The sequence below is a fragment of the Trachurus japonicus genome, chromosome 19 (genome assembly GCF_045865225.1).
Source record: "Trachurus japonicus isolate A0001 chromosome 19, Traja_1.0".
NCBI classification, from domain to species: Eukaryota; Metazoa; Chordata; class Actinopteri; order Carangiformes; family Carangidae; genus Trachurus; species Trachurus japonicus.
Window position 1 is genome coordinate 247501 of NC_140925.1, and position 22702 is coordinate 270202.

The 22702-nt window shown below is 42.1% G+C and overlaps 1 protein-coding gene across 1 annotated transcript; it reads left to right on the forward strand.

Annotated features, from left to right (window-relative positions):
- The first annotated feature begins 8488 nt into the window (after positions 1 to 8488).
- LOC146967051 (cGMP-dependent protein kinase 1-like) lies at positions 8489 to 21765 on the forward strand. The gene is made up of 10 exons (XM_085761173.1): positions 8489 to 9202; positions 11203 to 11299; positions 12700 to 12839; positions 13750 to 13839; positions 14505 to 14646; positions 15911 to 16074; positions 16726 to 16848; positions 19978 to 20040; positions 21334 to 21400; positions 21558 to 21765. The coding sequence occupies exons 1-10, from the start codon at positions 9057 to 9059 to the stop codon at positions 21654 to 21656; spliced, it is 1131 nt and encodes a 376-aa protein (XP_085617299.1). The 5' UTR covers positions 8489 to 9056; the 3' UTR covers positions 21657 to 21765.
- Positions 21766 to 22702: the final 937 nt, after the last annotated feature.

Sequence of the window (22702 nt, forward strand, 5' to 3'; positions counted from 1 at the left end):
TACTAATACATTTCTATTTACTACTAATACATTTCTATTTACTACTAATACATTTCTATTTACTACTAATACATTTTATTTACTACTAATACATTTCTATTTACTACTAATACATTTTATTTACTACTAATACATTTCTATTTACTACTAATACATTTTATTTACTACTAATACATTTCTATTTACTACTAATACATTTCTATTTACTACTAATACATTTTATTTACTACTAATACATTTCTATTTACTACTAATACATTTCTATTTACTACTAATACATTTTATTTACTACTAATACATTTCTATTTACTACTAATACATTTTATTTACTACTAATACATTTCTATTTACTACTAATACATTTCTATTTACTACTAATACATTTTATTTACTACTAATACATTTCTATTTACTACTAATACATTTCTATTTACTACTAATACATTTCTATTTACTACTAATACATTTTATTTACTACTAATACATTTCTATTTACTACTAATACATTTCTATTTACTACTAATACATTTTATTTACTACTAATACATTTTATTTACTACTAATACATTTCTATTTACTACTAATACATTTTATTTACTACTAATACATTTCTATTTACTACTAATACATTTTATTTACTACTAATACATTTTATTTACTACTAATACATTTCTATTTACTACTAATACATTTTATTTACTACTAATACATTTTATTTACTACTAATACATTTCTATTTACTACTAATACATTTTATTTACTACTAATACATTTCTATTTACTACTAATACATTTCTATTTACTACTAATACATTTCTATTTACTACTAATACATTTCTATTTACTACTAATACATTTTATTTACTACTAATACATTTCTATTTACTACTAATACATTTTATTTACTACTAATACATTTCTATTTACTACTAATACATTTTATTTACTACTAATACATTTCTATTTACTACTAATACATTTCTATTTACTACTAATACATTTCTATTTACTACTAATACATTTCTATTTACTACTAATACATTTTATTTACTACTAATACATTTCTATTTACTACTAATACATTTTATGTACTACTAATACATTTCTATTTACTACTAATACATTTTATTTACTACTAATACATTTCTATTTACTACTAATACATTTCTATTTACTACTAATACATTTTATTTACTACTAATACATTTCTATTTACTACTAATACATTTCTATTTACTACTAATACATTTTATTTACTACTAATACATTTCTATTTACTACTAATACATTTTATTTACTACTAATACATTTCTATTTACTACTAATACATTTTATTTACTACTAATACATTTCTATTTACTACTAATACATTTCTATTTACTACTAATACATTTCTATTTACTACTAATACATTTTATTTACTACTAATACATTTTATTTACTACTAATACATTTCTATTTACTACTAATACATTTTATTTACTACTAATACATTTTATTTACTACTAATTAGGGCTGTCAAACGATTAATTTTTTTAATCGCGATTAATCGCATTTTTTCCATAGTTAACTCGCGATTAATCTCTATTAAAAATATTATATATGGCGCTTTGGACTTTCAACCCTCCAAAGTGTTATAATCTCTAGACAAACAACTTTTAGACCAGACCTAGCAGGCCTAGTACCTAATCATAACACATGATGCATGAAACTCACACAGAATTGAAACGAATTGCATCCAGTGGAAATTGCCCTTTACTTTGCTACGCCTCTGCCTGGCCATGTGCATTTGTTGACAACAGAAGCCGTCAAAAAATCAATACATCGCCACGTGCATTTGTTGACAACCGACGCTGTCAAAAAAATCAATACATGGCCATGTGCATTTGTTGACAACAAAGCCGTCAAAAAATCAATGGATAGAGCTGTGGATATATGTTAGACTGTGTATATTTGTGTAGCAACCAACTTGAAGGTGCCTTACCGCCACCTACTGGACTGGAGGTCCCACACTCCAGTCCTCCAGTCCAGCAGACAGAGGACAAAATGGGCCGCGATTAACCGCGATTAAAAAATTTAATCGTGTTAATTTTTTTAATTAATCTAATCGCGATTAACGCGTTAACTCTGACAGCCCTACTACTAATACATTTCTATTTACTACTAATACATTTTATTTACTACTAATACATTTCTATTTACTACTAATACATTTCTATTTACTACTAATACATTTTATTTACTACTAATACATTTTATTTACTACTAATACATTTCTATTTACTACTAATACATTTTTATTTACTACTAATCTGCGTCTTCTACTGACTAATTCTCTCTCTTTGTCCTTGAAGACGTTTTTTAACGTTGGTTTCATCTCATCTCAGTGGTTTCTCTTGGCGACGCGTTTCGACCAATCAGCTCTCTGACATCACCGTTGTTTGGTGTGTGAATGTCAATGTCAATTTATTTATACAGCACATTTCATATGGCGAGCATAAACTCAATGTGCTTCATGATAAAAGCAAGATGCAACACATGTGAGTACATATTAAAACAAGTTAGTGCATATTAAAACAGAAGTCAATGTGTTAAGACAAACAAACAAAAAACCCATTAAAAGCTTGTGAGAACAGGTATGTTTTAAGATGTAGTTGGAGATGAGCGGAGTTCAGTGGGTAAAGACTTCCATAGTGTTGGACCATAAAAACTGACAGCACCTTGAGCTGATGTTGAATGTATACGTGGTATATTGAGAAGAGATTTACATGAAGATCTGAGGAATCTGTCAGGTGTGTAGCTACTGGGTGAGAGGGGCAGCACTGTTAAGACATTTAAAAACAACAAGTAACATTTTAAAGGGGACATATTATGCAAAACTCACTTTTTCATAGCTTTAGTGTGTATTTGCGTATCCAGATGCCTCCTCTCCCCTTAAACGTCAGTTTTGACGACTACGTCAATGTTTTATAACTGCCATAGTAAGAAAATGTGTCTCTTAAAGGTGATAGCTACAACTTTAATTCCTCCTGGCCAGTAGGTGTTGCTGCTCTCGCTCCAACCTTCTGTTTTACTGGTTTCCAGTTACAGCAGCTACACATGACATCAACGTTCTAATGCTGTCGCCATAGAGATCATTCCATGCCGACGTTGCCAACGTAACCAGATGTAAATATTTATATATTTCGGACCCGCCAAAATTGATTAAACAATTATTTATATACTATTTTTTTAAAAATTCAGTAAAATTAATACTTTTATCCTGCACCCCTCTAGACCTTCTGTGGATGCATTATTTTTGAAAAATTAATCCTTTTGATGAAAAAGTTGTAGCTATAACCTTTAACAAGCCGTTTTAATTTCACCCGGCTTATTACATCACAAGCCGGGTGATGTGAACATCCCAGCCCTCGCTCCCGTGGTTACCATGGTTACCTCAGCTACCAGAGCGAAGCTTCTAAACCGACCGTTTAGAGCAGGGCTGTGAAACTGGTGTGTAGAGAAGCAGCTGTTTTTCTGACCAAAGCCTGTTAGTAACATTACTTTTAGACATCAAGGTCCCATGTCAAGAAGCAGAAATGAGCTGAATATGTCGCCTTTAAAATGAATTCTGTGTTTGACTGGGAGCCAGCGGAGAGACTTTAAAACCGGAGCGATGTGATCGTACCTGTGTGTTTCTGATTCTGGCTGCAGCATTTTGAATGAGTTGAAGTTTATTGAGTGGTTGGTTTGTTAATCTGGAGAAAAGAGCGTTACAGTAGTTAAAGTCTCTGAGGTCAAAGACACGAGTTCTACACACACACACACACACACACACACACACACACACACACACACACATGTGATTCCTGTCAGAGACATCCCATAATGACAGAGCAGTGATTCCCACTCCTGGATGTGGACCAATCAGACGCCTCCTGAAGTTGAGGAAGGAACTCCCAAACCGACACAGCTGCTGTCGGGATCACATGTCGTCATGTGGCACACACACACACACACACACACACACACACACACACACACACACACACACACACTAGACGGGCCTGTTGTTGTAAACCTAGATGAGGGATTACAGTTTTTCTCGATTGTTAAGACACATTTCTCGAAAGCTTCTCTCCTTTTCTCTAAACTGTGAACACAAACCCCAATTTTCAAGCTACATTCACAAAACCTCAGACTCTTCTTGCAAAACCAAACTTTCACCTCAAAACAGTTCAACCTGTGCCCAAAACTGAACTATGGTGTCAAATCAACATTACAGTTTTTTACGATTGAATAAACACTAAAATCTAAAGTTTTGCCCAATTATCAAAACCTTACACTCAAGGAGCAAAACTTGGCCCCAGATTTGCACCACTGTAAGCACAATGAGTCCGTTCACACTTTGTGCAAAACAATACACACCGTGATTTGAAACACTAACACACACGTCTATGCATTAGACACAGAAGTATATCAAGATGTCACTTCCTTGCAATTCTAAAGCACTGACTGTCAAATTACCACACCTATGAGCCAGTTGATTGAACACTGCCATCAGGTGTGCAAACACAAGATTGCTTAATTGTAGACACACCAATCAGGTTTAAGCACTATAAAAATGCAGCAGGTGAGTTCACCAAGCTTAACCAAAATGGAAGGAAGAGGAAGAGGAAGAGGAAGAGGAAGAGGAAGAGGAAGAGGAAGAGGAAGACCTCAAGCAGGAGTAGGTGAAGCTCAAAGGAGAAGAGGTCCAACTTTAAGGTTTTCAACAGCAGAGTGTAACTGGTGCAAACAGAGTTAAGTCATATGCAACATGTGTGTTTCATGTGTGGTTCATTTTGCAAAAGAGTTAAGGTGTTTTGCTAATTGGGTATGTGGTTGTGCTATTCGTGTGTTGGGTTTTGCTAAACAAAACAAAACAATCAAAATTGTGTTTATTCAATCGTAAAAAACTGTAAAACCACTACTGAGCAGCCACTAAACACTACATAGAAAAATAGAAAACACAATGCTCAGCACATGAAGCTGTAGAAATAAATGTTTATCGTTCACTGTAGCCTAAATGCATGTTGCAAAACAAAAAACCTGTGCATTTACACTGTAGCACTTCTCTCCTTCCCTTTCTTTCACCCTCCTCCTTCCCTCTCCACATCCATTTCATCCCCTTTTCCTTCCTTCTTCTTTTTTCTTCCTAGTTCATCCCTCCCTCCCTCATCCTTTCTTCCTTCACCCTGTGTCTCTCATCTTCTCCTCTTCCTCTCCTCCTCCTCTCCCTCCATAAATGCATGTTGCAAAACAAAAAACCTGTGCATTTAGCACCTGTACATAGTAAAAAAAAAAAAAAGAAGTACAAAAACCAGAAATCTTGTGCATTTACACGTAGCACTTGTACAGTACAAAGACAAACAGAAATGTTGTGCATTTAGTACTTGTATACAGTAAGCCTACGTAAAAATAAAGTACAAAAATATAGAAATGAGAAGTGCATAACTCAGCCACAGCATCATTTCTCTGTACTGGATCAGGCCACAGGACTTCATCCTGAACTGGCTTATATAGTATGTTATCTCACATCACTGGACACGTGTGATCAGATTGAGTTGTTGTGTTCAACCGGTGAAACTTGTGCTTTACTTGTGTTTGACTTTTGCCACCTGTGCTCAGCATTTTGCAACACAGGTGCATCACAATGAAAATGTGTTGGTAAGATGTGTCTAAACAGGTGAAAAGTGCTGATGGTTTTGCCAAAAGAGACTGATTCAATCAGTGGGTTCAGGCAACTGAGAATTTGGTTCAGACAACAGGGTTTAGTGTTTTAGCAACTGAGAAAAACTGTAATCTGGGATATGTTGGTTATCCTGGATGAATTCAGCCTCAAGTCGTTTGTTAGAAAGCTGGACACCTTTATCCTGGTCACGTTACCATGGTGATTTATTCTCTGCAGCTCGCTCTCGGCTATTTATTGAAGCAGCAGACTGCATGATGTTCTTACATTTAATTAATTTTAACCTGTTGCACTTTTGGCCACTTGTATTTGTGCTGTATTAACTTTACTTTAGATGAGAAGAGATTAGTGCAATGAATCAACTTCCACTGCTCATCATTCATCATCAGCAAAGTGCACAACTGTTAATTTGAGTTGTGATTATAATTTTGGATTATTAAATCAGTCTGCAGTTCTCTGCCGCGCTCTCTCTAAGCTTTACGACAGCGGCGGTGCTTTTTTTCTTTTTTTTTTCTAAGAGGTGAGTCACCTGACGTCAAGAGCCTCTGTTGATTGGAGGAAAGTAGCCACACCCACACCTGTCCTCTCACCACCTGTCCTCTCATCACCTGTCCTGACTTGACATAATTGCGTTCCAAAAGCGGGTTGAGTCGCCCTCGCTCACTTGCCCTCAGCACTTGCCCTCGGGGGAATCCCCGCCGCCATCATAAGGGCTGTTCCATTTCTCTAAACAGCTGAAGTGAACTTGGTGAGATCGACCCTTGAGGGCTGAGTGATCAAGTCAACATCGATGGTCACTCCAGAGCTGTATATCACCCACAATGCATTGCAGTGGTGCACGAAAAATACGTCCATGCGGTGGCGATAATGAACCTCAAGCACCAGTTGTGTGTTTACCACTAAAGAAGAAAATAAATGAAAGGGTCAGTAAATATTCAATTCAATAAACTAGTTTAGCAGTGACATGTCAGAACAAACAATTTACAAGTGGTCGGCTAGTAGAGATATATAACAGGCAAACTTATTTGTCACAAAAAAAAACGTGTCTAAAGAGCCTTTTTAATCTGACGTTTCATATTCACATAGTTGCTGTGCCTGTGTTTATGTGTAGTTTAATAAGGAATTTTAATCAGGATTGGTCTGATGATGAAGCAGAGCTCATCATCAGTGACAGACAGAGAGAAAGAGTATATTGATATTATAGAGTAGCCTATTGAATTTTCACCGTAAACTGGCCAATCCCCCCCCCCCTCCTTAAGAGGCAGTACAGCGCTACACCTACGACATGTGGTTGACCAGTGATTGTTCCAGCTGTTAGTGAACGAGGGCAGGTGCGTTCCGTTTACCTCTTCTACTCCTCCCCCGCCCACTTTCCCTCCACTCTCCAAGTGGCCTCCGTGTGACGTAATAGCAAGGGCTGAGGGCAAGTGAGCGAGGGAAACTCAACCTGTTTTTGGAACGCAGCCAATGTTTAAAGTGTGTCCATTAGGTCTGCTATGACAGTTTAAATTGTCTTTATGTCAAGTTGTCAGAACAAAAACATCTCAAACAATGTCAACTTTGCATCAAAAGTGACATAACTTACTGAATGACACTTAACCACAGCTGTCAGAAGTATTCATTGATGTTTATGACAGCTGTTATGTCAATCTGATGAACACCTATTACAGTGAAGTGTTACCGTTCTTTGATCTCAACAACAAAACAGGAAACAGGAAGTGACAAGGTTCAGAGTTCAGCTCAGCAGAGGGACTTTTAATGTGAAAGGCCGAGCGACTGAAGGACCGGTCGGGGACTTTTAATGTGAAAAGCCGAGCGACTGAAGGACCGGTCGGGGACTTTTAATGTGAAAAGCCGAGCGACTGAAGGACTGGTCGGGGACTTTTAATGTGAAAACACTGCAGAATATCTTTGAAAAGACAGTACTACGACTGGCTCAGGGAGTGATGTCAGATCATCACACATTCTGTTCTCAGAGTGTGAGATGTTTCCGTCGATCAGACGCTTTAGACCTCGTTGCCCCAAAAGCAGCCGTTATAAAAACTCTTTCCTCTCTAACTCCACAGCTCTGTTGAACAAACAGCCAGCTCACTCCAGCATCAACCTCAGGCTGCTGGCCTCCTAACTGGAGGAAGTGAAGCGGAGCTCCAGTTTTTACCCTTCAAATTTCTTTGATCTTAGGATCTTTTAAATTCCTTTATTTATTTTTTACCAAGCCAAACTAATGTCCTATTTACTTTACACCTCTCTTTTAGAACTGATAACGCCGACTGATATGGTTCTGATGCTGTGCAATGCTGCTTTGTCTGTACGTCTAGGCCTGTATGTCTGTCACTGTACACATGTCTATCGTTTGTAAGTCTGTCGTTGTACTTATGTCCATTGTATGTATGCCTGTCACTGCTTATTGCTGCTTATATGTCTTGTTGCTACACGGTGCACTTTTGCTCAAGACGAATTTCCCCTTTTGGGGACAATAAAGTTTATCTAATCTAATCTAATCTAAAAAACTGAGCGACTGAAGGACCGGTCGTGGTCGTGGTCATGGATCGGTATCTCGGTGTCCTGTGGTTTGAGGTCAGGACAGTTTGTTCGTCTCTGAGCTGCGTTGACTGGCTCAACCTCTGAGCAATGTCCCATCTGCTAAAAATACTACGGATCGCTGGGGAGGGGGTTAGGGGGGGGGATGGGGGGGGGCGGGGGGTTGGGGAGGGGGCGTCCTGCCATGAGGGTCCGTCCTTCTAGAGGGGGGGGTCGGTCCGGTCTGAACCCCTCAGCAGCTCGACAGCAGCTCAGACACGTCGTGGAGCTGGAGACGCTCGGTGGTTTGGTTTGTTTGGTTTGTTTTGGACCGTGCTGCTTCTCCAGACGCTGAGGTGCATTGTGGGTAAACGATAACAGAAGCCTGTGACCTCTGACCTCTGACCTGTGACCTCTGACCTCTGACCTGTGGACGTCTGTGACCTTCATGCACCAAGAACCGGAGGATCTGGCCGCTTCACCGCGCCGCCGCCGGCACCGCTGTCGTCACCGTCCCCTCAACCAACATGTGAACTGGACGTGGAACTGGAACTCTTCCTTTGAGACCGCGCTGCTACGGACGCTCTGCCGCACGTTCTCCTGAGGACGGACACATAAATAATAATAATACGTTTATTTGAAAACAGGGACAGTCACGTTAATAACATCACTGTAAACCAAGAGGCAGTTTTTCATCTGTCGTCCCCAGACGGACGTTAAAAAGTCCCTGAAAACAGAAATAACAGAAATAAAGACGTTCTCCTGAAGACGTTTTGACCCAGAGAACCGTTGACTGGTCCGGTTCTCGGCTGCCGGCGGTTCTGAGATGAGGGAGCTTGTTGCCGTGGCGACGAGGCGGCGGCGGCCGGAGAGGGAACACCTCCCCAGCCTCCTATCGGCTCCTCCCATCACCTCCTTCTCCATCCACACCTCCAGGAAGTTCCCCTTCTTCCACGTGGTCAAATGCTGCAGGTAGGACCGGGAACGCCGGGAACGCCACGCAGCGCCGGGTTTCCTGGTTTTCTGGGTTTTCTGGGTTTTGAATGAATGTTTTATTTCGATCACAGCATCAAAATTTCAACAAAACAAATTCAAGGTAGTAACAAATACTAGATAGCTGGTGGAAAAGGGTTGTGGCTGCAGCAAAGCTCATAGCTGCTGCAGCCTCGTTTCTCATTTCATTATAAAAACCATAAGCAGTCTGATGGGAAAGGCGCATATACATACACACATACACACATACACACATAAATATACAGTACGTCCCCCACCGACCATCCTATATCCACTAACCTTCACAACTCAAAAACAAAACAGGTCTTTGTCCTCGGTTACGTTACACGACCCAGATCAATCCTCAACTACAAACAAACGCTAAAAAACAGTCAGAAACAAACGAACAAGAAAACTTCATGTTTGTTGCTAAATGAAGTTAATTATTTCCCTTTGTTGCTCTCAACATTTTACATTTTGTACTTTTCAAAAATATTATTTTCCCGCGGTCAAGTGAAGGCTCCAGACTAACTCTTTTGACCACCGTACCAACACTGTCCCCAAATATATTTTGAACCGTCCCAAAGTGAAAGTATGTCGTCCCCAAAAAAAATGTTTGTCCCAATAATTTACTTTGACTTTGTCACCTATAATTAGGGTTCAGAAATAAACAATTATATTTTTATTTAATATTAATTTCAACATCATTCAACAGTGCCAGAGTGAGAGAGAGAGTCGCGGCCGCCACAGACTCGTTTGTTCGTTTATTAACGGGAAACGCTGGTTGATAAGTTTAGTTTTTACGGAGCGACCTGTCGCCTGCAGCCTTGTTCTCCGGTGGTTGCCGTAGTAACATTTTCTTTATTGTTTTTTATTTCACGGGTCTATTGTGAGTCTCGTGCAGCAGGAAGCTTCGCGCCGTTTGTGTAGCGACAGTGATGTGTGCATTTTAAGTGCACAAAAGTTGAGTTGAGTTGAGTTGAGTTGAGTTGAGATGACTTTATTTATCCCATGGGGCCATTCTGTTTTTCCAGCTGACCACCGCACCACAATCACATACACAAGCAGACATACATACAACTGAGGAGGAAAGTGCAAGGACAGTGCAAAACTGAGATCAGGTAGGCTAATATAAAAGTACAGAAGTATAATAAACACATAAGTAGGGCAATATACGTAAAAACACACTGTCAACAACAGTACTTGTACTAACTACAGCTTCAGGCCAGCTGAGCATCAACAAACTAATGTCAGAAGACACAAAGACCCAGAACAGCGACTGGTCTTTCTGAGAGGCTGCATGGAACCTCGATTGATTATATATATATTATATTATATTATTACACATTCTGCCATTTGTGAGACTCGTCGAGTTCAAGTCAGTCAGTTGGGTGCCAGTGATCTTCGAGCAGACTTTCACAATGTTATCTAAACAGTTCCTGTCCTTCACTGCCAGACAGGAACTGTCTAAATAACATTGTGCACTGCAAAAACTCAAAGTCTTTCCAAGAATATTTGTCTTATTTCTTGTAAAAAATGTCTCATTTCTAGTCAAAACTAAACTCTATGAGACTCATCACCTAAAAATGAACTTGTTTTTAGATCATTTTCACTTGTTTCAAACTAATTTTCACTTGAAATAAGTAGAAAAATCTGCCAGTGAAAGTAAGTTTTTTGTCCTTGTAATACGTAAGAAAGAAAAACTTGCTCCACTATCAGATTTTTCTACTTATTTCAAGTGAAAATCTGCTTGAAAGAAGTAAAAAGTGTCTAAAAACAAGCTGCTTTTAATGTGATGAGTCTGATTTTAAGTAGAATGAGATTTGTTTTGACTAGAAATAAAACAAATATTCTTGGAAAGATTTTGAGTTTTTGCAGTGTGAAAGTCTGCTCGAAGGGTTAGTTTTAGGCGTCCTGTGTGTTGTGTTGTGTTGTGTATTCCTGCCCTCAGTGAAGGTGTTGTGTGTGTTGTGTTGCAGGTTCGAGGCGGAGAACTCGTTCTTCTCCGGTCTGAAGCTCCGAGACTTCAACATCATCGACACGCTGGGAGTCGGAGGCTTCGGACGCGTCGAGCTGGTACGACCCCAACACCGACCAATCAGAGTGTGTGTGTGTGTGTGTGTGTGTTTTTTTTATTTTATTTAACCTTTATTTAACCAGGCAGAATCAATAAGTTTAGTTTATTAGTTTATTAAGGGACAGTTGTGCAATTACATTAATCACTTGCAGGAAAAAATGAAAAGATGGTTGCACCAGATTTAGCTCCCAGCTAATTTCCATCTGTAGTCCCTCTACACATGATATAAAAATGATAAAATACACAGAATTACACAGACCACAAGCTACTATACGAAGGTGAGGCATAAAAAGACACAATTAGACAATGGACAACACATTAGACAATACAGAACCATGTATGAGGTAGGCAAAGTGCAAAGTGCAAAGTGCTCATAGCAGCAAGATTATTCATGGTAATGATAATGATAAATAAATATGGTAATAGTGAAAATAAGATGAGCAAAAAAAGGGCTCGCGCACATCCAGAAGTGCAGCCAGGTGCTGAGTCTAGGGAAACAAATGTCAAAAACAAGAAGGGACTCGCCACACAGTAGTAGCTCCCAAATATAAAAGTTTATTAGAGGACTATCAGAAGGACAACGTTTCGAGCAGTGCGCTTTTTGTCAGGTCAATGGCGACGAAGAGCGCACTGCTCGAAACGTTGTCCTTTTAATAGTCCTCTAATAAATGTTTGTGTATTTGGCAGCTACTACTGTGTGGCGAGTCCTTTCCTGTTTTTGATAATAGTGAAAATAAAACATCAGAGTTGCTCTCAGAAGGAGTTGTTATGACCCGAGGAACGGGTCTGAGTCTATTTGCAGTAACTTTCCAGTTCAGTCTAACAGCTGGTAACGGGAAACCAGTCGTCATGTGAACCGGGTCAGACCCAAACCCCTGAACCCCCCCTCTTACTCAATGTAACTGTGTTGGGAGGGGCTTGTAGAGGGGGGAGGGGCTTGTAGGGGAGGGGGGGGGGTTGTAGAGGGTTTGCCCAAAAACAGGAAGGAATCCCCACTCAGGGTTTCCCATCAGCCCCTGAAGGTATTTATAACCTCAGTGAAACTCTGCTCCGACCTCTGACCTACACACACATCTACACACACACACACACACACACACACACACACACACACACACACCTACACACACACCTACACACACACACATCTACACACACACACAGATCACATGACACACACACACACACACACTGTGACCTCTCTGTCATGTCAGACTCAGATGTCCCAACATGAAGAATCCGTCCACAAATAGACGGTTGTGTCATGTCCCGTGTGTGTGTGTGTGTGTGTGTGTGTGTGTGTGTGTGTGGATAACGGTCATTAGGCTCCGTGTGTGTGTGTGTTAACAGACAGGGTGTGGTTGTCATGGAGACGTGTGCTGTGCTGTGTGTGGTTCAGGTGCAGCTGAAGAACGAGGAGGCGAAGACGTTCGCCATGAAGATCCTGAAGAAGCGCCACATCGTGGACACGAAGCAGCAGGAGCACATCCGCTCCGAGAAGATCATCATGGCCGACGCCCACTCTGACTTCATCGTCAGGTCATCATCATCATCATCATCATCATCATCATCATCACCATCATCATCATCATCACAACTCTCTTCAGTGCTTTTATCATGTGGCCAAACGCAGAACTTCCTGTCCTTGTCTGAATGGATGCCGTGAATGGGTTTCTGGTTAAAGGGACAACGATGAGTTTCTATTTGGTTATAAAAAGTCTGATATTAATGTGGATGAATCTCCGTTACCACTTGTTAATGGTCCATTTTAGATAAATCTATGGTTTTGTCTCTATGGTTATTTTGTTATTATTAGTGGTGGTGGAAATGCTGGGCGAGCCGACCAGCGTTTCTTTACTTTCGGTTTCGTGGCGAGTCATGAGAATAACGCCGCCGTATGAATCTCCGTTTATGGTGGGAACTACGACGGTATGTGATCGTCTTCCAACCTCTGACTTTAATTCTTGATGAATGAAAACATGAGTCTGTCTTGACCCGGTCAAAGAATTTCACGGTGCGGAGGCTCATAAATGTAGTGAGAAAACACTTCGCTTTTACAAAACTCCTGGTTGTCCCTTTTGTCTTTTATGGGCGAGTGAGTTTAACTCCACTGCCACTAACCGCCACACGCTGTCACTTGAGAAAGGCCACAGTGTTTTTTAAAATAATAATAAATAATTGTATAAAATAATAATAAGTTTCCCCGGGTCCAGAAAAACTCATTCATTCCCACAGACCAAAACATTCTCAACAAAAACTGAACAATTAAATCGCCTCGTCGGCGCCGTAACCAACCTTTTCTTTCATCAAGTCTGAAGAGAGCTTGTCTTGATTTACTGTGTTTTGAGCCAAAGATGGTTTTCTGTGATAAACAGACACTTTTCTAAGACAATGTAATGTAATGTAAATAATGTAATGTAAATTATGTCTTCTACCTCTCTGTGTTCAGGTTGCACCGCACCTTTAAGGACAGTAAGTACCTGTACATGCTGATGGAGGCGTGTCTGGGCGGCGAGCTGTGGACGCTCCTCAGAGACAGGTGACTCATCATGACATCACAGATACACCCACCAATCAGCTGCAGCTGTGTGTAGGGACGTCACGATTATACATTTTCTTGGTACAATTATTGTCAGAGAAATAATCACGGTAGGCCTACTACGATTATCACAATTATTATGTACTAATTAATTTCACAACAATATGAATGTGTAAAATCAACTATAGTCAAAATATAATTACATTACTCATTGTTTACACAAAATATTTCAAGTATCTATTAATATATGACCAATTCTTAATCCCCAGGGGAAGTGTTTGAAATATTCAGGTCATAAATTGTCATCTATACCAAATGTTTGCGTTTATTTTAATCGTTTTTTGTTTTGTTTTGCTTTTTGTTTTTATTAAAAATGACAGGCTAACATTTAAATTCCTACCAATTCAATGTTACGTTAGTTAAATGGACCAGTTATCTGTGCATTTATCTTTGTTTTTGCGCCACATCTGCCAATAAGGTCCCAACATCAAATTTTTGTGAAAGTGACGGTATTCAGGAATCTTTACGATTAATTAATTGTGGCGCTTAATACCGCGATTAATTGTGAAAACAAGTAATCGTGACATCCCTAGCTGTGTGTGCAGAGCGTCTAACCAGCTGAACATCTGTTAACATCTGTTAACATCTGTTAACGTCTGTTCCAGAGGTTCGTTTGACGACGCCACCACCCGGTTCTACACGGCCTGCGTGGTCGAAGCCTTCGCCTACCTTCACTCCAAAGGAGTCATCTACCGAGACCTGAAGCCCGAGAACCTCATACTGGACGGCCGGGGCTACGCCAAGCTGGTACACACACACACACACACACACACACACACACACACACACACACACACACACACACACACACCTGGTCAGTGATGCTTATTGAACCAACTTACAGTGTCATGTAAAGGTTTGCCCCCCCCCTCTGGTCCAAATGTCTGTCATTGTGAACAGTTCATCAAGTGGAAGATGACATGATCCAAAAGACATAAAGTTACAGACGACACATTCACTTTACATTTATACAAATGGTGATGATTTTGTTTTTTTTTTCCCATGTTCAAACTGACAGAAAAGGAAAAGGTCCCTCAGCAAAGGTCTGTATAGTTAGTAGCTAGTGGCCCCCCTCCCCCTTTGTAAACTATCCCAGTGTGTAAATAGTAAATCTCTTGTCTGATCCCTTGGTCAAAGTTCTCTGAGAGGGTTTCCCATTCTGTTGCTGCTTTGTTTCCCTTTTTCACTCTGAAACTGTAGAAAACTACAATAATAAACTGAGATTGATGAAAATATTGAAAAAGAGTGTTTCATGTTTAACTTTATGATCTTTATTGGAGGTCATTTCATCTTCCACTTGATGAACTGTTAAACACATTAACAGACATTTGAACCGAGGGGGGGGGGGCAAACTTTTGCAGGACATTGTATGTCAGTGTGGAGCCTCTCTTCTGATTGGCTGCCTGTTTTCTGAGAGATCCAATGAGAGTCCAGCAGCTCTCGGGTCAAACAGGTTGTGCTTAGAGCACTGGAAAAGAGAGTAAGGACAGCATTGGTCCAATGGCAGCGCCTCCTGGTGGAGGAATATGGGTATTGCAAAAGATCTCTGCATTGTTGGTGAATGAGCAGTGTGGTGTTTTCAATAATTTAAGGACATTTATAGATCACCCACGTTAATAGCATCATTGAGGATCCTTTACAGATAAACATTAACACATAGGATAGTTAAAAAACACACAGTTGTCTACATGAATGTTTCAATCTACATTTTGTAATAAACAAATTATAAATATAATCTGATATGACCAAGACACCTAAAAACAAAAACACGGCCGTTTTCATCAATTTACCAGCAAGTGGGCAACACACATACATTGGAGTGAATGGGTTTTCTGGGCGCTGTTGCAATACCCACATCCTGCCACTAGGGGGCATGAGGCTTTAACCACGGGAGTCAATGGTGGTGTCCTTACTCTCTTTTACAGCTCTAGTTGTGCTTCATCAGGAACATCATCCCGGTCATCAGCCGTCAGGAGGAGACGTTCTGACTGTCTCCTCTGTCTTGTTCCAGGTGGACTTTGGTTTTGCCAAGAAGATCGGGTTCTGTAAGAAGACGTGGACGTTCTGCGGGACGCCGGAGTACGTGGCTCCAGAGATCATCCTCAACAAGGGTCACGACGTGTCGGCAGACTACTGGTCTCTGGGCATCCTGATGTACGAGCTGCTGACCGGCAGGTAAGAAAACACACACACACCTGAGTCCACAACAGTCACCCCACCATCTGACCTCTGCCAGGTGGAGGGGATGGTTCCTGGCACTGCCATTCTGGTAACCATGGTAACCCTTCCTCTATGTGGGCAGGGGGGAGGCCATGGCTGTGGATCCCCTGCCCATCAACCCATCAATCAGCCAATCATATCTATTACATCCGGTTTGCCTGTCCACCTGCTGGCTTTAATTAATTAACATCCCTTGTTCTCTTTTAGTTTTTTAGTATGTTTTTTATTTGAACTTGTCTTGCGAGTATTTTAAACTATTTATTGCACACCCTGCACTTTTTTCTTTTTCTCTCTTTGATATATGGGCCAGTGTTACTACTGTAATGTATGTATGGTGTATGTATGTTTTTTGCAAGTACAAAGCAGCTGTAATATTATGCCCATGACAAATTTCCCTCACGGGACAAATAAAAGTTTATTTGATTTGAGACCTGTGGTGCCGTGTGCAGTCAGACCCGCGGTGCCGTGTGCAGTCTGACCCGCGGGTGTGCAGTCTGACCCGCGGGTGTGCAGTCTGACCCGCGGTGCCGTGTGCAGTCGGACCCGCGGTACCGTGTGCAGTCTGACCCGCGGTGCCGTGTGCTACAGCCTGTGTTGTGTCTCCAGTCCGCCCTTCTCAGGTCCAGACCCGATGAAAACCTACAACATCATCCTGAGAGGCATCGACATGATCGAGTTCCCAAAGAAGATCACCAAGAACGCTGCCAACCTCATCAAGAAGCTCTGCAGGTAGAGATAGAGAACTCTGTAGGTAGAGATAGAGAACTCTGCAGGTAGAGATAGAGAACTCTGCAGGCAGGTAGAGATAGAGAACTCTGTAGGTAGGTAGAGATAGAGAACTCTGTAGGTAGGTAGAGATAGAGAACTCTGTAGGTAGAGATAGAGAACTCTGTAGGTAGGAAGAGATAGAGAACTCTGTAGGTAGAGATAGAGAACTCTGTAGGTAGGTAGAGATAGAGAACTCTGTAGGTAGGTAGAGATAGAGAACTCTGTAGGTAGAGATAGAGAACTCTGTAGGTAGAGATAGAGAACTCTGTAGGTAGGTAGAGATAGAGAACTCTGTAGGTAGAGATAGAGAACTCTGTAGGTAGAGATAGAGAACTCTGTAGGTAGAGATAGAGAACTCTGCAGGTAGAGAACTCTGTAGGTAGGTAGAGGTAGAGAACTCTGTAGGTAGAGATAGAGAACTCTGTAGGTAGAGAACTCTGTAGGTAGGTAGAGGTAGAGAACTCTGTAGGTAGAGAACTCTGTAGGTAGAGATAGAGAACTCTGTAGGTAGAGATAGAGAACTCTGTAGGTAGAGATAGAGAACTCTGTAGGTAGAGATAGAGAACTCTGTAGGTAGAGATAGAGAACTCTGTAGGTAGAAGACTCTGCAGGTAGAGATAGAGAACTCTGTAGGTAGAGATAGAGAACTCTGTAGGTAGAGATAGAGAACTCTGTAGGTAGAGATAGAGAACTCTGTAGGTAGAAGACTCTGCAGGTAGAGATAGAGAACTCTGTAGGTAGAGATAGAGAACTCTGTAGGTAGAGATAGAGAACTCTGCAGGTAGAGATAGAGAACTCTGCAGGTAGAGATAGAGAACTCTGCAGGTAGAGATAGAGAACTCTGCAGGTAGAGATAGAGAACTCTGCAGGTAGAGATAGAGAACTCTGTAGGTAGAGATAGAGAACTCTGCAGGTAGAGATAGAGAACTCTGTAGGTAGAGATAGAGAACTCTGTAGGTAGGTAGAGATAGAGAACTCTGTAGGTAGAGATAGAGAACTCTGTAGGTAGAGATAGAGAACTCTGCAGGTAGAGATAGAGAACTCTGTAGGTAGAGATAGAGAACTCTGTAGGTAGAGATAGAGAACTCTGCAGGTAGAGATAGAGAACTCTGTAGGTAGAGATAGAGAACTCTGCAGGTAGAGATAGAGAACTCTGTAGGTAGAGATAGAGAACTCTGTAGGTAGAGATAGAGAACTCTGTAGGTAGGTAGAGATAGAGAACTCTGTAGGTAGAGATAGAGAACTCTGCAGGTAGAGATAGAGAACTCTGTAGGTAGAGAACTCTGTAGGTAGAGATAGAGAACTCTGTAGGTAGAGATAGAGAACTCTGTAGGTAGAGATAGAGAACTCTGTAGGTAGAGAACTCTGTAGGTAGGTAGAGATAGAGAACTCTGTAGGTAGAGATAGAGAACTCTGTAGGTAGAGATAGAGAACTCTGTAGGTAGAGATAGAGAACTCTGCAGGTAGAGATAGAGAACTCTGTAGGTAGGTAGAGATAGAGAACTCTGTAGGTAGTAGACTCTGTCGGTAGGTAGAAGGTGCTGCAGGTAGGATTAGGACTGGGGATCGAGACTCTGTAGACCTGTGAGACACCGTCCAGATGTGTTGGTTCTAACTACAGAAACATGTGTTTGTGTTGACAGAGATAATCCTTCAGAGAGACTCTGTAGGTAGAAGACTCTGTAGTTAGGGTTAGGACTGGGGATCGAGACTCTGTAGTTACGGGGATCGAGACTCTGTAGTTAGGGTTAGGACTAGGGATCGAGACTCTGTAGTTACGGGGATCGAGACTCTGTAGTTACGGGGATCGAGACTCTGTAGGTAGTAGACTCTGTAGGTAGGGTTAGGACTGGGGATCGAGACTCTGCAGGTAGAAGACTCTGTAGTTAGGGTTAGGACTGGGGATCGAGACTCTGTAGGTAGGGTTAGGACTGGGGATCGAGACTCTGTAGACCTGTGAGACACCATCCAGATGTGTTGGTTCTAACTACAGAGACATGTGTTTGTGTTGACAGAGATAATCCTTCAGAGAGACTCTGTAGGTAGAAGACTCTGTAGGTAGGTAGAGATAGAGAACTCTGCAGGTAGAAGGTGCTGCAGGTAGTAGACTCTGTAGGTAGTAGACTCTGTAGGTAGGTAGGAGGTAGGAGACTCTGTAGGTAGGAGACTCGGTAGGTAGAAGGTAGAGAACTCTGTAGGTAGTAGACTCTGTAGGTAGTAGACTCTGTAGTTAGGGTTAGGACTGGGGATCGAGACTCCGTAGGTAGGGTTAGGACTGGGGATTGAGACTCCATAGGTAGGGTTAGGACTGGGGATCGAGACTCCATAGGTAGGGTTAGGACTGGGGATCGAGACTCTGTAGGTAGTAGACTCTGTAGGTAGAAGGTAGAGAACTCTGTAGGTAGGGTTAGGACTGGGGATCGAGACTCTGTAGGTAGTAGACTCTGTAGGTAGAAGGTAGAGAACTCTGTAGGTAGGGTTAGGACTGGGGATCGAGACTCTGTAGATCTGTGAGACACCATCCAGATGTGTTGGTTCTAACTACAGAGACATGTGTTTGTGTTGACAGAGATAATCCTTCAGAGAGACTCTGTAGGTAGAAGACTCTGTAGGTAGGTAGAGATAGAGAACTCTGCAGGTAGAAGGTGCTGCAGGTAGTAGACTCTGTAGGTAGTAGACTCTGTAGGTAGGTAGGAGGTAGGAGACTCTGTAGGTAGGAGACTCGGTAGGTAGAAGGTAGAGAACTCTGTAGGTAGTAGACTCTGTAGGTAGTAGACTCTGTAGTTAGGGTTAGGACTGGGGATCGAGACTCCGTAGGTAGGGTTAGGACTGGGGATTGAGACTCCATAGGTAGGGTTAGGACTGGGGATCGAGACTCTGTAGGTAGTAGACTCTGTAGGTAGAAGGTAGAGAACTCTGTAGGTAGGGTTAGGACTGGGGATCGAGACTCTGTAGGTAGTAGACTCTGTAGGTAGAAGGTAGAGAACTCTGTAGGTAGGGTTAGGACTGGGGATCGAGACTCTGTAGACCTGTGAGACACCGTCCAGATGTGTTGGTTCTAACTACAGAAACATGTGTTTGTGCTGACAGAGATAATCCTTCAGAGAGACTGGGGAACCTGAAGAACGGCGTCAAAGACATTCAGAAGCACAAGTGAGTTGGAACCACAGACTGTAGAGAGAACGGTCGTAGCACCGTGACGTCACCCATCGGTTTGGGGTCTGAGTCTGTTTTGTGCCGCTACTACGGGGGTTTGAACCGCGCCATGTTGGATTCTACTTCCAATCTGTGGAATGTGTGGAAAGCTATAAATATCTGGGCACTGTAATTGATTCTAAACTGTCTTTTAACAAGAACTGTGAAGCAGTGTGTAAGAGGGGACACCAGCGTCTGTTTTATCTTCGGAAATTGTCCAGTTTAAAACTTTGCTCAGGGTATTTTATCGAGCTTTTATCGAGTCCGTGTTATCTTTTGCCCTGGTGTCCTGGTTTGGTAATCTGTCATTACAGGAAAAAAATTCCCTGAATCAGATTATCAAATGGGCTGGTAGGATAATTGGTGAGCCTCAAGTTACCATGGCAGCCCTCTGTGACACACAGCTGCAGCGTAAAGCCAGCGCTATTCGTAATGACTGCTCACATCCTTTGCACGGCGAGTTCCAGCTCCTTCGCTCTGGCTGTGGTTTTGTGGCCCCTAAGGGCAGGACAAAACGGTACAGAAGTAGCTTCATACCATAGTAAAGCCACAAGGTGATCTTGTTCATATTGAACCTAGCTGACCCTAGGGACATGTAGAAGCACTTTTCTATGTAGAAGCACTTTTCTATTTCTACTCCTATGACTTTGACCATGTATTTTGATTATATTGTCTTTTATATTTGTGATTTGTGTGTCATGATGTCTGTGTGCGGCTGTTTTTTATACTGGGATTGCTGAGTGACCTTGACTTGCCATATTTGGAGCGGTGCAGCAGTTAGCCGGCCGAGAACCCGCCCACTGGCCTCGAAGCAGCGGTCTACGGACCTGTCACTCAACGTTTCCATGCCCTAATTGGCCAGAACTTTAAACCTAATAATAGTAAAACGGTAGAGTTAAAAAAAAATTCACCCCCCTCAGAGTGTGTGTGGGGGTAGAAACTATCGATTGGGACCAAAAAAATGAAATGTACCAGGCTGTAAATATGTTTTTTTAAGCTGTAAAGTGGGTGATTTTAACATGGGTGTCTATGGAGAGTTGCTCCCTTCTGACACCAGCCCCCAGAGGAAGAAGAGGGGATTGCAGTTTGTTGAACAAGGAAGTGACTTCACTTCTCAGACCCACAACTGCCCCCTTGGTTGGAACCGAGACGTCCATCTTCTGTCTGAGCAGTGTGACATCACAGTGTGACATCACAGTGTGACATCGCAGTGTGACATCATGAACTAACGTGTGTGTGTGGTGTGTTCAGGTGGTTTGAGGGTTTCAACTGGGACGGTCTGAGGAAGGGAACTCTGACTCCGCCCATCTTACCTGCCGTGAGTCGAGGCCGACTTCATTTCATTGATTAAAAATTATTTTGCTTTATCTAGTTTTCGATGATTTTAGTGAGGTTTAAAGGTTTAAACAGCACGCTGATCACCATGGTGACCAGTGTCTCTGGTCCTGACTGACTCTGTCTCTCCTTGTGTCCAGGTGTCTTCTCCAACCGACACCAGTAACTTTGACAGTTTCCCCGAGGACACAGACCAGCCGCCGCCGGACGACAACACGGGGTGGGACTACGACTTCTAAAGCCCCGCCCATCGGCTAAGCCCCGCCCATCGACTAAGCCCCGCCCATCGACTAAGCCGGCTCCCAGCCTGAGACGCTGCAGAGACAAAGACGATGAGTTACTGTGCGTTCACATCAAAAGCTTCCAAAGCTTCCAAAGCTTCCAAAGCGTCACCAGACGAGAAGCTGAGCCCTGGTTAACTTTAGGGTAATTAGCTATGACGCGGTTCAGCAGCAACCGGTCAGAATATAGACGTCCTCTGGCTCCTTTTTCTTTTCTTTTTTTTTGTCCTTCGGCTGCCAGTGACCAGCGCGATCGAATGAGCGGCCAAAGCGGCTGAAAATATTTGCTGTTTTGGGAGCTGTCTTGTCTGACGCCCACCCTCGAGCGTTTTTGACGCTTTGGAAACTTTTAGTGTGAACGCACCTTTACATGTGGCGGTTGCTGCTGTTTGTCAGCATGGCTGGACGCTGCGGGACTTAAACCTGCGATCTGTTGTAGCCACGTTGTGTCCTCACGTGGTCTGAGCTGGAGGCCGGTTCAAGACCCGAACAGACGAGACCGCAACACTTTGTTTGTCCGTTTCCACGACCACAGGAGGATCTGAATCAGACTTCCTCCAGAAGGAGCCAGGAAACCTCCGACCCGGTCGTCACGGCAACGTCGTCGTAGTTCCTCCAGATGCTGATGAGCTGTCCAACATCTGGAACATGACCTTCTGTCTCTTCTCCGGTCTGTTCTTCCTTCAGCAGCGACTGACAGAGTCCTGGTCGGTGCTGCGACTCTGGAACAAGATAGAAACATGTTTTTATAAAGAATGGACTCAGATTCCATCTGAACTTCAGTCACGTTAAAGACGTTAAAAACCCCTGAGGGTAAAAGACCTTTAACCCCTGAGGGTTAGGGTTCTGCTGCAGCACTGGACCAGCTCAGACCTCCATCAGTCACACGGGTCCAGAGCCCAGTGGAACCAGTTGAGGGTCCAGACCAGGGGTCGGCAACCTTTAGCATTAAAAGAGCCGTTTGGACCCTTTCCTATTGAAATGAATTGAATTTGAATTGAAAT

Coding starts and splice junctions, on each gene's coding strand:
- LOC146967051 (XM_085761173.1), top strand. CDS start 9,057: ATGAGGGAGCTTGTTGCCGTGGCGACGAGGCGGCGGCGGCCGGAGAGG. Junction 13,840..14,504: donor TGGACGCTCCTCAGAGACAG/GTGACTCATCAT, acceptor CGTCTGTTCCAG/AGGTTCGTTTGACGACGCCA. Junction 16,849..19,977: donor CTCATCAAGAAGCTCTGCAG/GTAGAGATAGAG, acceptor TTGTGCTGACAG/AGATAATCCTTCAGAGAGAC.